The 15,192-nt window shown below is 40.5% G+C and overlaps 2 protein-coding genes across 2 annotated transcripts; both read right to left on the bottom strand.

The window, feature by feature from the left end:
• Positions 1 to 4,792: 4,792 nt before the first annotated feature.
• Positions 4,793 to 10,017, bottom strand: gpr18 (G protein-coupled receptor 18). Its single transcript, XM_044019674.1, has 2 exons — positions 7,340 to 10,017; positions 4,793 to 6,270 (listed from the first exon to the last, which is right to left on the bottom strand). Exon 2 carries the CDS (start codon positions 6,261 to 6,263, stop codon positions 5,244 to 5,246), a length of 1,020 nt encoding a protein of 339 aa, XP_043875609.1. The 5' UTR covers positions 6,264 to 6,270; positions 7,340 to 10,017; the 3' UTR covers positions 4,793 to 5,243.
• A 703-nt stretch (positions 10,018 to 10,720) lies between these two features.
• Positions 10,721 to 13,989, bottom strand: gpr183a (G protein-coupled receptor 183a). The gene is made up of 2 exons (XM_044019673.1): positions 13,807 to 13,989; positions 10,721 to 12,297 (listed from the first exon to the last, which is right to left on the bottom strand). The coding sequence occupies exon 2, from the start codon at positions 12,272 to 12,274 to the stop codon at positions 11,144 to 11,146; it is 1,131 nt and encodes a 376-aa protein (XP_043875608.1). The 5' UTR covers positions 12,275 to 12,297; positions 13,807 to 13,989; the 3' UTR covers positions 10,721 to 11,143.
• Positions 13,990 to 15,192: the final 1,203 nt, after the last annotated feature.

The following is a 15,192-nucleotide window of genomic DNA, read 5'->3' as shown; positions in this document are numbered from 1 at the left end:
GCGAGGCTTGATGTGTACAGTATCTATATAATGTTATGGGCCCTCTTTCATCTCCTCCTGCTCTAATTGGAACAATATGAAGACTAATGGTATAGTAAAAGTGTGCTTTCAACCAAACTGTGACATGTTCTGTTTCTGCGGCTGCTTCAAACACATTTGAGTGGCGGGTGTGTGTGTTTTCTTTGACATTTAAGTAGAAGCGTGTTATAAATGAGGTCACATGTAAATATTATTGTGGTTTACGCCGGTATAGATATTCAGCAAACTGGTGTTAACACGTTATTTTTGTACACCAGTGCTACCTGACTTTTACTCCTTTTGTCTCCCACCTCCACCCGAGTATCCGGAGATCCCAACTATGTTCTGAATATGAAAAGTTGTTATTATATAAATAAATACATGTTGTTATAGCAGATATTCCTCCACACATTTTAAATTGCCGCTGCTTACTTTGCTTTGCTGGTACTCCCACAACAGGACATTTAATTCAACCATTGACTCTTAATTACTTGGAGCTGTTTCAACTGCTTAACCATGAAGTAACAATAACAAACATTTATTTATAACTCTCAGCGCTTTCACCATTTGGCCAATACTTTACTAACACTATCCATCCATCTTCTACCGCTTTATCCTCCACATGAGGGTCGCGGGGGAAGCCGTGCCAATCTCAGCAGACAAAGGGTGATGGGCGGGGTCACACCCTGGACAGATCGCCAGTGCATCACAGGGCCGCATAGAGACAAACACTCACACACTCACACCTATGGTCAATTTAGAGTGTCCAATTTACCTAATCCCATGCAGAAAGGCCTTTGTTCCGACCGGGTCGCAAACCCGGGTGCTAACCACGACACCATCTGTGTGGCCCTTTACTACTACTAATAGTAAACTAATTCAATGTATTGATATATGACTGGAGACCATCTATTTCTGCCTCTTCTCACCATTTATTAAATAACTGTCTGTATGATGAAGTAGCACACACTATATTATACATACTGTATATTATACACACACACTCTCACACATACACAGGTTGGTGCAGCTAACATGCATTGATTTACATTCACCAAACAAAGCCTGACTTACCTAACTTTGACCTTTTTTTTTACATGTCATTTAGCAGACGCTTTTATCCAAAGCGACTCGCCACAATTTCAAATCTTAGCCTAACGCATAACCAGTTCCTCAGAAATGAGGTTGTGCCTCAACAGGACCAGGTTTAGATCTCCATGAGGACTACTGGTCCTGACAAGAGGGAACACACACACACACACACACACACACAAATATTGGGGCGACGGTGGCTCGGTGGTAGAGCGCTGAGAAGTGTGTGAATGGGTGTAACATACAGTAGATGGGCTATATGAATGTGTGAGTGGATGGGGGGTGTGAATGGCTGAATGGCAAAAGCAGCTTTGAGTGGTCATTAAGAAGAGAAAAGACCATTTACATCCATACTTAGACACAAGTATGCACTTAAGAGTTGAGCAACACCTGTAATCATGGTTAAATATTTAAATGTTTTTTTCTACAGAAAGCACTGTTCAAAAACAGCAGCTACAACAACACTGCCTTTGATCGTCATCTGATGCCGTAGCGACACGCAAACTCTATTAAGCTGTCTTCAAATATGCAAAAATGATATGATTTTACAATGATTACATATTCACTTCCCCAGCTGGCTGGCTCCGAGCGTCTCCATTTGTCATCGACTATTGTGTCCAATTATATGATTAGCTTTGAACACTCCAGCACTTCGAGAGCTCTCGTGTGTTCCGCCGTGCAGAGTGATTCACAAACAAAGTCATTACAACATGTATTCACACATATCAAATAACAAAACAGATGGCCACTGTGCTCACTGCCTGATTTGTTTTCCACACGAGTGGTAGGAGAAAAAAAAAAGAAAAGAAGTATTTTGTCTGAGCTGTGCTTAATGCTGACTGTTTTTATTCCCAAAGAAGAGCAGCTGGCCGCCGCGCTGTTAGATCAGCTCCTATGAAAGACAATCTTGTTTTCATTAATTTCTCTACAACAAAGGCACTTGTTGGGAAGATTTAGAATTACAGCTGGTAAAGCTTCCGGATAATTCATCACGCGGACTTGACAGGAAACTTAATTGTTTTAAATGCCAGTTGCTGTGAGCAGCGGTGCTGGTTGTTCTTTGATGTCTAACAGGTGGGACAGATAGATGACCCTCTGATGTTTCATTCAACCTCTGACTCCATGGTTATAAATCCACGCGGAGTCCGACGGCCAATAAAACGATCATCATGTGATGAACTGCACTTCCCAGAATTCCATGTAAGATGGAAACGTAGGAGTCTGCGTCTGATTAAACACAGTGTAAATCTACACCCTCTATGTCCGAATGTAGCCATGAAGATACAAACCAGTCGAGAACCATATGGACACTCAGTGCAGCTTAACTCATCTCAGTGAATTTAACTGTGATCGCTTGTCATCCAGTGGTGAGACTGCAGACTGTGAGGAACATAGGATTCCTGCGTCCTCCCTCCGTTTCCCAAGCGCATCAGGAAACTACAGTGGCCATCATATACCAGAAAGTTTCTTTTTTTTTTTTTGTTCAAAAAAACTCCTCAAGTTCAAAAACGCAAAATGGCTTTGTTGTCCTTTCGGGCTGCTGTAGAAGTGTACAAACTGTAAAGTTTGACCACTGGGTTTTACATGTATGAATACCAGCAGACTTCCTCGCATGAGCTCAGGCAGGTTTCCATGGTAACTGTCTCTTTTGACCCAAACAAGAGGACGCCACCAATTCGACTCGCGAGTGTTCTGTGCTACATCGTATATATATCGTATTTTTTTTAAAATAGGCGCCCTTAGTGGTGCTGTCAGTAACAGCAAGCTGTTGTCATCAAGTAGCTTCATAGAGGTTTCCACTGGCAGTTCGCTTAGTGGTTAAGGCATTTTATATTTGGTGTGCTTGACACGGGTTCAACTCTAATGTTAGACTTTCACACAGGATATCACGTGATACACAGATTGTCTTTCTGTCATTGTCTGTAACTCACTGCCTAGATCTGTCTTTTTTTTTAACCCTAACCCTAATGGCACTAACTTGTGACTAGTTGAGTTGAAAAATACTAATACTAAAAACGTACCTCTGGGTCGTTTTCAGGGGTGGGCCCATAGTGGCGTTTCAGTGGGAGGATCCACACGGACTGTGTAAATGGTCAGGTGACCCTCTGTGGATGCACGGGCGTAGAGAGTATGACTCAGGCCTTATTCGTATTTTATTTTAAGGCGATTATCCGCGTATCTAAAAATACTTATGGGAAGTATGTTGAATTTCTGCCAACGAACCCTCCCCAAAATTTGACGCGCTGCACCTTGAAAACATGAATAAACAGGTTATCCAGTTGCATTCGCAGCTGATCTGCAGACACGATAACGGTTCAAAAAATTGTTATGGTAAATGTTGCTTACACCACGGGCAAAAAAAGTGCATTGCCTGTCTAATTGCACAAGACACTATGCAGTTACTCAGCTACACTGACTCACTGTCTAATCCAGTTAGGACTGTGTTGGTGTGACACACACACACACACACACACTAACTTGATTATTTTGGCAAGTGGCAACACCAAATCAATTCTCAGCTTGGGTGAGGTTTGTGTGAGGCACCTATCAATTTCTTTTCGTTCCCTCCTTCATTTCAATTAATCCTCATAGAGAAAGAACGGTCTCATCATGTGTTTGTCATTTGAGGAATAAATTGAAGAATCACCTGCAGGATGTTGCAACATGGTTCTTACTCTACATTCACAGCAGAGACACGACTTTAAAGTGTTCCCGAGCAGAAAGGGTTTTCTCCCTTAAGGTAAAGGTTGCTTTAAATCTAGTAAATAGCCTCGCTGACATCTCTTGAGGATGTTACTGTAAATGCACTTCAAGTGACTGAATCATTTAACATCTAATCAATATCATTCGCATTGCACCATAAACACACTTCAGTCCCGGTGGCGGAAGCTGTTACGGTTGTAGTTAACAACGTCTTTGCAGCAAAGAGGTGGAAAGATTATTTCACAGCATTAAAAGCGCAAATATGTGCCCGCATGAAAACTGTTGAAATGTATTAAGTGGTGAAATAACAAGAACGAGGATAAGGAACTCTACAAGAGAGAGAGAGAGAGACAGAGACCCAACACAAGCCATATTCGTCTTGAACTAGTGGATGGATGTGATCTAGCTGTGCCATGCTGCCATCACCTGGTCAATACATTTTCAGCAACTTTCAATGCATGTGTGGTGTGTTATAATTATACAGTACTACACATGCTATATATACTTAGTGATGATGCAACACCGAGGTGTTACAATGTCACAGCAGCAAACATTAAAAACCCACCACGAGTTCCTGTGGTGGGTCGCCTCATGGAGGCTCTTCATGTGATGTGCTGTGAGAAGAGAAGACTTTCAATATTTATACACAGAAACAAACTAAACACCAGGATACCGTTTTTTAATTTTCTTTTTTTTTTCTTACCAGCTTTATTTTCGCCTGCATTTGTCACACCTGAGCCACAGACGCGTGTGCCGTGTCTGCCAGAGCAAAGAGATGCAAAAAAAGAAAAAGAAAAACACATCTCAAGTCTCATGGGTGAGTCAATCAGCTCGGAACACAGATGTTTTTGCCACAACAGCAGCACTCCCATACTGTGAGTGTAAATTACACCGTGGAAATTAATTGCAAATTTTGATCCTTTTGATAATGAAGTATATGTGTATGATACATTCTGTGTTACATTCAGCCAAAGGAAACATGGCATTGTATTATAATTAAACGTTTACGCAAACCAAGAGAAATGTTGCATTTGTCCGACCCCCACCCCCCACCCCCATGTTGCGAAATCTGCCACATGAACAGAATACGTACATCAACATTTCCCAAGTGAGGTATAAGTTCTCAAAACATTGGTTGTGGTGTTTAAACATTACGAGACATCTGCCAAGCAACACACCAAAGCTAAAGACCAAAACACTGGATCACGGAAAAGCAAGTTCATATTAAACGTATCAATATAAACACACACAACCTGCTTATGAATATGCAGGAAATATTTAATTTCGCTCTAATTTGCTAAAAAAAAAAAGCCCCACAAGCAGTTAAAACACTATCACTATCTGTGGACATGTCAATAAGGAATGAAAAGTGTCTGTTTGTAGAAACTTTGCCTGTCCATATACACATATTCAGTACATACTGCTTTGCTTCATATCATGGCACTGGTCAGGTTGCTCATTGTTCGGATGCTGCCGGTGTGTGTGTGCCTGCTTTTCCGTCTCACACTTCGCAGATAGTTCCTGTACAGAATCACACTGATCACCCGGTCTTGGAACTGTTTGGAGACGATGTAGTAGAGGACAATGTCCAACACTGTGCTCATGTTCATCAGGAAGGTGGTGAACACCGCCCAGGTGTTAAACCCGCCGTCTTTGAATTCTCCCAGCAAACGGAGAACCAAGCAAACATGAAAGGGCACAAAGCACACCAACACTTGGATGATGAGTGTGATGATGATCCGGATAGACTTCTGCTTCACTTTAGGTTTGAGCTTAGAGGTGCGGCCATGCACCAGATTATCCACTATGGTGATATAGCAGCCTATCATTATGCACACGGGAACCAGGAAAAAGAAGATAAGTCGCACAAAGTTGACCGGGTTGTCGTGGCGTAAGTGGATGATGTCTTGCATCTTGATGCACGTGGTGAAGTTGGAGCTGCGATCGGGGTCCGATTGAGAGAAGAGCAGGGGCACAGTGCCGCCCAAAGTCATGAGCCACACCCCCAAACTCGCCACCACGGCCTTGGGGATGTTCCTCAGCTCTTTGCCGTGCTTTGGCTGCACTATGGCCATGTAGCGGTCAGCGCTGATCAGAGCAAACAGCCAGAGAGCAATGCAAGGGTAGAAGATGGTGAGCGCAGCAATGACTCGGCAGAACAGATCTCCAAAGGGCCAGTAGTCCTGGTGGTGGTAAACCATCCTGAAGGGAAGCAGCAGGATGAAGGTGAGGTCGACCACCGCCACGTTTATCATGTAGATAGTGACGGACGTCTTCTTTTTGGTGGTGAGAGCAAACACCCACAGAGCAGTGACGTTGACTATGACTCCTATGATGAAGACGAAGCAGTAGAAGATGAGGCCGGCCATCCGGTACTCCGCCGGCCCCTGTTCAGGCCTCACAGCCCCGTACTCCTCTGACATGTTGGCGTTGTTCACATCCAACTTCATACTGAAACTAACACAATACAACAGAGAGACTATGAGTTATTGGAACACACTGGTTATAGGCTATCTATTTATTTTTTTAGGCAACACTAATTTGTGAGATTTCAAGTTGAAAATGTCCCGAGAAACATAATTAATTAATTCTCTATTAGTTCACACGATACTAGAATCTTGGTGAGGAAGCAAACAAATGAACACATTAAAAATGAGTGAGAACTTTGATGTTTTGCAATGGTAGAAAATACACAGCTGAGTTTGAAAAGGAAAAGACGTGACAAACAACTTAGTCTTTGGGAGGAAGATGTTTTGAGACAGACAGAAGCTGCTTCTAAATAAGCAACAATCCTGTATTCATTACATGTTACAGTGACCAGATTGACTGTAAAATACAGAAGTGAGACTGTTAATGCGTTAAAAACTCATGCTGTATATTGACAGAAATCATGTGACTTCTGGTTTCACACAATTATCCCCCCCCCCGGGTGCTTTTGTATATGTATATGTACATGTTTATGTGTATGTATATGTATATGTGCATTTACATGTACATGTTTATGTTTATGTGTATGTATATGTATATGTATATGTATATGTATATGTACATGTTTATGTATATGTATATGTATATGTGTATGTATATGTATATGTATATGTATATGTACATGTACATGTACATGTACATGTACATGTTTATGTGTATGTATATGTATATTTTTATGTTTATGTGTATGTATATGTATATGTACATGTGTATGTGTATGTATATGTACATGCATATGTATATGTATATGTATATGTATATGTACATGCATATGTACATGTACATTTATATACACACTTTAACTTGACTTTGGTATGATTGTTAATAGTGGCAAACACAAACAGAAACAACACCATTACTTGTGAAAAATGTGGAGTAAAAAACAACTGTGATAAAAATCTAAAACACACAGGAACCAATATGCACATATGACGTAGCTATAAAACCTGACAGCCAAAATAACTTTTTTCCCCCACTCAATCTCAAAGGTCAAACTGCTTAGGTCGCCTTGCTCGAACAATAAAAAGTGGGCACTTACCACAGAAATCAAACAAACATCTTGTCAGGCTTGCACCAACAGGTTTATGAAGCGGCACAGCAATTTATCGGAGCGCTTTGCTTTAACAGCCAAAACAGGGAAGTGAATGCTTTCTCAAAGGGCAATGTGATGGAAATGGTGGTGAGACAGAACACAAGTGTAAAGCCCCCCCATCACTTCCTGTGTCAACCGTGGGCTGTAGTTTCTGTGCTTCAGATGCCTTTACAGTATCTACGTAGCTGGAACACAAAGGACTACAGCTTTCCACAGTCTGCAATTACACCCCCTTAAAGAAAATGATGTGCCATTAGAAGTGGGAGTGTGTTTGGCAGGCAGAGAGATGGCAGATTTAGGGCGAGTTATTGATTGGAAAAGTGGGGTCTGTCACAGCACATTAGTTCTCAGGGGAGTAATCCACAGCAGGTTGCTGTGAGAAGCATCTGCTGCTGGAGAGAAGTAATTAAAAACAGGATGTTGAGGCAGTTGCCATATAAACAGGAAATAAGATGGTGGTAATAGACACTTCACGCTGATGCTGTGAGATGGTTTTACACCACGTCGACTTAATGGATGCAACGCGCATACTTCAGGTGAAACACTCAAGGTCAGTCTGGACCTGGTTTGAATACAGATGAATGTGTGTGATTAATGTGTGTGTGAGCTGGTAAAAGCTATGAATTGGGACATTTTGGCTCAAAGAACGTTGTGAAATCCAAACCTCTTCTCACAACTGGTACTTTTCGATCCCAGTGTAGGACTTAAACAACAGGAAGTAAAATGGACTTTCCCATGACTTATATCATTTCCTCTTCTACACTCTGACTTTCTGTTTGACATGTAATGTAAGGTTACATCTCTTTGTCATATATTTTGTTTTGCTGATGCATATTTGCCATTTCCTCCGGACCTTTGCTCTGTGCTTCCAAAAGCAGCGTTTAAAAGGAATTCACACATTCTGCTGAAGTCTTATTCCCGGGAAATAATTATCTATCGACTTGTCCGCTCCATGTGCCTTAAAAATCTCATAGCAGATGGTACTTTGTGTTCTTTGCAATATGTTGTTATGACAACAGTCTGTGTGATTTTCTTCCTCCTCTCCTTGATACTTGTCATGTGTTGCCTCGAATTCCCCACTCCCTAATAAATCCCGATAAACAATATAACGTATTTACCAAGAGAAATCCGAGCGTCACATGGTTTGTGTCTTTTCTCCTCCACAGAAACGTACTCACACTTTTGACCGTTTTCAAAAACAGGAGAAATGAAGTGTCAAAAATTGTGATAGCATGAATGATGTCTGTCAAAAGCCCATTTTACTTCCTTTACCATCAGCTCTTTACCCTGTTTTACACTGTCCTCTACAGGTTAAACGATAAAACTGCACACCTAAGTAACCATATTTGTTTTCGAATGAATTGATTTTACTGCATATCATTCTGTGATGTCACATTGTTAGCCGCAGATTTGAATCTTCTCCTCTGCAATTTAAAATCTTTGTGGAGCAATTGCCACATTTATAATCTGGCAACTAAGTTTAAATTAAAAATGTATTAAGAAATCTTTAACGGTATGTTAAAACAATATGCTTTAATTAATAAATCTTATGTGGTGCATTCGCTGCAATGTTCAATTGTTTATGTAACCTGGAATTGTGTCTGTTGTCACTGTGCCCTACATCTTTGTTTCTATATATTAAACTGTATGTTGAACTATGGTCGACCTCCAACGTCCTGCTTGTACATACTGTACATGCGTGTTTTTCTCCTTCATCGGATAAAGAAAAACAGCTCATGAACATCCTGAACGTCGTCGTGCACAAGCGAAGCGCCAACTGAAGCAGCAACAGAGTAAAGACATTCACACAGGAAATGTGAATAATATATCACTTCCTGTGATACATTCACACTTCATTGGGGTGAATTGTTATGTTCAAAAAATGTTAAAGAGATTCATGTAAGGGTGGGGAAAAAAATAATATTCATTCTTTACGGCTTTTCAGGGAATCATGAATGTTAAAAATAAAATGTTGTTAGACTCATGGAGAATTCTGCCGTGCACAGTTTATATCAGTGACACACTGAGCTGTGCGTGTTAAGTGGCAAGTGGCATTGGGGCATCTTGGGGGGTACATGAATATTTATTTATTTTTTATTTTTTTTTACATAACCTTACCAACGTTTGAATTCCCCAACCTAGCAAAATATCCACTATGCAGCTTCATATAGTTGTGTGTCATATATTTGATTTCTACCATTTCTATCTGGGCTTTCTTAGACTCAGAATGAAGAAATTGAAGGTTTGTAGGTGTGTAGGTTTTTTGTGACCTCCTCATCAAGTTACATGTTGCAACTCAATGAGTGGCCTGTTACTCATCCTCCCCATGCAAGAAGAAGAGAAACGTGAGGTAGACCTCAGGTTACTTGAAAAGGTCACAGAAGATTTGTTTTTGGTTTGTGGTGGTGCAACAGATTCAAGGATCACGACACGCTGATCGTATAGATTTGATTCACACATTGATTTACTTTGACCTTAAGTGAATGTACATACTTACAAATAAAAAGTATGAACTTAATCTATTGTGTTCTGCTGTAATGAGAATATGACAGTCACATCCACACATTGTAGAATTTTATTTCAATTCAAATATTATTATTTTTTTTTAAAAAACGTCCAAACTTTAGAACAAAGATGGCAAAAAAAAAAAAACAACAACATTATGAACTATTTACAAAATATATAAACCGCTGAACTTCAATTTCAAATTTATATTATCCTTCTCTTTTCCTCAAAATGTAATCTGAATTGTATAAATTGTTTGTGATGGGAGTTCAGAGGGAAGGTCACAGAAAACAGAGACACACCAACGCAACTACATTGCTTCATCCTTTTCGATGCAGTCTTTCTTTCAACATTGTGCATTTCCTAACATGTGGGTAATATCATCATGTCTTTTGTTTGTTTTTCTTTGGACGATTATCACATAACACACATGTTTGGTCATGATGTACACATACATACATACACAACAGGGCACTAAAAACCAAAATTATAAATCTAACGAGACGCAGAAAGTGTAGATTTGTACAAATAGAACACATGAACAACATCATCGCTTTCAGTGCTGTGAACAAATGAAATGATACCTGATTTTAACACTGCACTGTTGTAACATTAACTGACCTAAAATGTAAGGTTGAATGCCCTTATTATCATAAAACAACAAAAACAGCTCCATCCACCGGCAATTACATAATATAGTTAAGCAGCCGAGACAGTAAGATAGAGATAATGATCTAATCTAAAACCGTATGTTACGCACTGTAAACAATGTGGCACCTAAAACATATCATTGTGGGAGGAGGTCAGGCAGTTGTGATATTCTGTTCCCTTTTTTTTTCTTCGTTTTTTTTTTACATAAATATGTTGCTTTTGGGGCATTTTACAAATGGGTCAACATGGCAGTGCACTCAGTCCTAGCAGCGTTCATTTGGGTCATGTTTCAGGTAAACAAAATGGAACATGCATGAACTATTTCAGCTCTTTATCAGGTCATTGTCCACTTTCACCGAGCGCCTCTTTGTGCTCTGCTTCATCAGGTTGCAGCCAGGACACGAGCGTGCCTTATTTTCTTCAAGAAAGCAGCAAAAAGTGGTTCTGTATTTTCCATATTCTGTACTTTCCTTTATGTAAACTAATGTGGTCTAATACTGTTGGTTTCCTATTGATGCAGATGCAAGGTGGCTGCATGGGAGTCCACTTCACTCTTCATTTCAGATTGGGTCCGGATTACATTTGAAATCTTTCTCACATCCTTTGTAACTCATGGTGCCGTTCTGTGAGTCTCTCACTGGTTGTGACTGGAGTAGAGCCGTTGAGGTGGATCTTGTTGGACTCTAGAAAATCCTTTGAGGAGCCTTCAGGTGATGTTCTCACTGCACTGGAGAAGGACACACTGACCTGCAGCTTCAGAAGCTTCTTCAGTTTCCTCTTGTAGCCCTTACAGGCAAAGAAGTAAATGAATGGGTCCAGGCAGGTGTTGAGGTTCATCAGACACACTGTGATATGCAGCGACACCTGAAACGCTGTGAGGTCAGCGCAGCTCGGGCTTGACCCCAGCTTGCGAATCATGTACTGCAGGATGTCGATGTGATAGGGGCTGAAACAGACAACAAACACCAGGGACACACAGCAGATCACACCGATGACCTTGCGGCTGCGTCCAGACTTTTCTGTCAGATGGTTGGTCTTTGCTGTTAAGTAAAGCTTCGAGCACAGGACAGAGTAGCACACCAGGATGGTGATCACAGGCGTGACATAACCCAGGAAGACAGCGCCAATCAGTATGGTGGCGATGTGGTCAATCTTCTCAAAGGTTGGGTATTCCATACAGGTAACAAAGCCGTCGTCTTCCACCTGGGTCAAAGGCATGCCGAGGAGGGGGACGGTCTGTGCCAGGACCAGCAGCCAAACGCCAACACAAATGTATCGCACGTTGCTGACTTTCCTGAGGCGGGCAAAGCGCAGAGGCAGGACCACGGCGATGAAGCGGTCTATACTGAGGCAGGTCATGAAATTGACGCCTGCATACGTGTTGATGTAGAAGAAAAAGCCCGAGATTTTACACAGCACCTCAGGCAGAGGCCAGTGGAAACCCAGAGCGTAGTAGACAATCCTCAGAGGCAGAGACAAGGCGAACAGGATGTCAGAGACGACCAGGTTGAGGGAATATAAGGTGGTGGAGTTCATTTTCTTCAGATTGGGACGGATGACGTGGAGGGCCAGACAGTTCCCCAGCAGCCCCACAACAAACACAGTGCAATAAAAAATAGGCATGAGGACTCTGGCATAGTCCCGGTGGGCGTACAGGGTGTTGCACTTGGAGCCATTGTTGGTGGGTAAGTAGGTGAAGGTCATAGGAACAGCGGTGGAATCCATCTTGATATTTCAGGAACTAGTGACTGAAAGGAGGAAAACAAAATGTTTCAATGATTTGTATGTATCAAGTTCAAGGAAGCTAGATGTGTTTTCTATCACATCACGTCTTTGGTGAAATGAAACTCCTCTGACGACTTCAACGCTGGCACAAGAGCCCACGTGGGTTTAAGACCATGCTTTCAAACAGGAAGTCACAGTACTTTGCATTATTCCTTTCCAGACAACTTGAAACTTTAAGCAGATGTTCATTCCCGCGCACTTATTTTTATAACGAACCATAAAATAATCAAAACAGACAAATCAATAAAAAAAATAAGAGTTTTGTAATAATGTCAGTGTCACACGTTGGTCCAAAAGGATTTGAATGAATCATGTCGTTACGTGTGATTAAATAAATACATGATTGTAATGATTTATTAGTGTGGCTGTTATGTGCCTTCAGTCAATCAGGTGAAGTGATTTTGTGGTGTGTGCTGCCACCTTGTGGATACTTGCGAGACATTTTATTGAGACATTTAGTTTATGGGCCTTGATATTTGTAAGAATAAGAAAATATAGTAGATATAAAAGTTGTCATATGTGCTGGGGTTTGGCTGAAGCTGTGAAGCAACTTTACCTTTTCCACTTATTATTGAGCCTATCCCTCAATAATGTTTGATCTTGCAGAGATTCTTTTTAAAACCATTTTTACGTTGAGCACACATGAACGTGACACCACAAAGAAAGAGCCGGTGTGTTAGGGGAAATAGTGGCTAAACTATTTAGCACATCCATTCACTGTTTTAGCAACACGTGTTAGTCACAGGACATAGATGTCTGTTTAACGATGTTTTTTTTTACATAAAGTGAGTTGGAGGAAGTCTGTGAACAATGATGCTCAATGCAGCTGCAACATTCACACTCCGACTTGTGTCAGAAAAAAAAGGGTTGGTGTTGAGAGATGGCCCTGCAAATGAGGAAGTGTGCTTCCCCAGGGTCCTGTGCTTCAAAATGTTTGGCAGATGGAAAGTTGCATTGTTTGAGCCAAAATTATAACCAGCTCCTGCTCCGGCTGTCTCCTTGTGTAGTGGAGAAACACATTTCCTGGTATGTTTGGGATAAACATACTGCAAAACATCAGGCTCTTTTGTTTTTTTTAATGTAAAACATTGTCGTGTACATCATTTTCCATACATTTACACGATTAAAACATTGATTTTATAGGGTCAGCTAATGTTAATAGATATTGGTGCTATATACAAGATCCAAAGTCAATATATTGCTTCCATGATGCTTTAAATGTCTGATATAAACAAAAATGTACCCTGAAATATCCTCATAAAAACACAATATTTTTTAATATTTCATATTTCATATTTCATTCCTATCTTTAAGCTAGTGGCTATTGCATCAGAGTGATTTTCTATATTCCAAAATGCATCGTTGTAGTTTTTGTTTGGATAAGTTAAACTTCAGATATTAGTTTATCATTATTATTATTTTTTTTTTTTATAAGGATGGACTTAAAAATAATATATTAAAAATGCACTTACCTTACAGATGGAGGAATGTTTTGCTTTTTTTCTCCCACAGATTTAATGAAACCAAATTCATCCAGAGTGAAATATCTAAACTTGTTGTGTAGTTTATTTCATCCCTAAGAGCTGAGTTAGCGGGACGACTGGCACACTGCACTGACTGAGCGCAGCATAACATGCAGAAATCAAGATCCGTATCTGCTGCCGGTAACCATAGTGACAAAATATCCTGTTGTAGCTCTCTCTCTCTCTCTCTCTGCCTCGTGCCCGCGTGCGCGCCCTCTTTACACATTTGTTTGTCAGTGTCTCTCTACCCCACTACCCCTTTGCTTAACTTTTCAGACTCAACACTAAATTCTGAAACACTGAGTGTTTGCCATCAAAAAAGTATCCAACACAATGTGACTAAACTATATGATGTTTCATTTGGACATGCGTTGACGCTGATTTTGGGTGGCATTTGGGTTTTGACTAATTCCACCGCATACTACAGGAAAAGAAAATCTAGATTTTATTCAACGTGCTATGCCATGTGAGTACTTTCAGCAGGATGTGGCTTCAGCTAACTGGCTGACAAACATGTTTGATTTCTCTGAAGAAAAAGCTATTTTACGAATGCCACAGTTGCTCATTTTCATCAACCCTCTCTGAGATCAATTCAAATTTATGATCTCTTTTTCAGTTTCTGAATTTCCCTTTTGACAAAGGCAAATGAGTGACAGCAAAATGATGAACTTCCCCTTTGCTCCCGCACCACCTTTGTTTGTGATGTTTTCGGCTCAGAATGACGTTCAGAAAATGAGAGTTAGAGTTCTGAACAATTTTACCCCGAACTGATTCAACCTGAGATTGTTTGCTAATAAATGTCATGTGTGCATCAGTGGTGTTTGCAGGTGTGTTGCCATTTCTCTGCCCAAAATCCCCAATAAGGGTTTCGGTATCAAAAGGCCTGAGTACAAGCTATATGGTTTGAGGTAGAAGCAATGATGAAAACAAAAATGTGCTTTGGAGTGAGAGATCAGAGACGTGTTTGTGGTCAAGATGTGATATTACAAAGAAGAAAAAAGAGTGAGCCTACCACAGTAAAAAAAAGCAAGTTACACTTTCATTAAAGTTTTATTAAATTAGTATTATGTCCTAAAAAACGAGTTCCACTGTTTAAAATATGTAGCTCACAGGTGGCTCATGCTTTCTACACTGATTGTGGTTTTCACGCCTTTCAATCAAACACAACATGTAAAAAAAAAACCAACAACTGTATGATGTAGGCACCACTGTGTTTCTCATCAATCCACTTATTTAGCTGTGATCAAGACCGCACGAGAGGAACGTTTGTGTGTACGATTTGTAAGCTGAAATGCAGCCGAATACAAAATAAAAAACACTATTTATTGACCCCAA

This window comes from Solea senegalensis, linkage group LG2 (assembly GCF_019176455.1).
Source record: "Solea senegalensis isolate Sse05_10M linkage group LG2, IFAPA_SoseM_1, whole genome shotgun sequence".
Taxonomy (NCBI): domain Eukaryota; kingdom Metazoa; phylum Chordata; class Actinopteri; order Pleuronectiformes; family Soleidae; genus Solea; species Solea senegalensis.
The sequence above is the reverse complement of the archived record's forward strand: the minus strand, read 5'-3'. Positions and strand labels throughout refer to the sequence as shown.

Bases quoted from the DNA above. Each gene is read 5' to 3' on its own strand.
- gpr18 (XM_044019674.1), bottom strand. From the start codon at position 6,263: ATGAAGTTGGATGTGAACAACGCCAACATGTCAGAGGAGTACGGGGCT.
- gpr183a (XM_044019673.1), bottom strand. From the start codon at position 12,274: ATGGATTCCACCGCTGTTCCTATGACCTTCACCTACTTACCCACCAAC.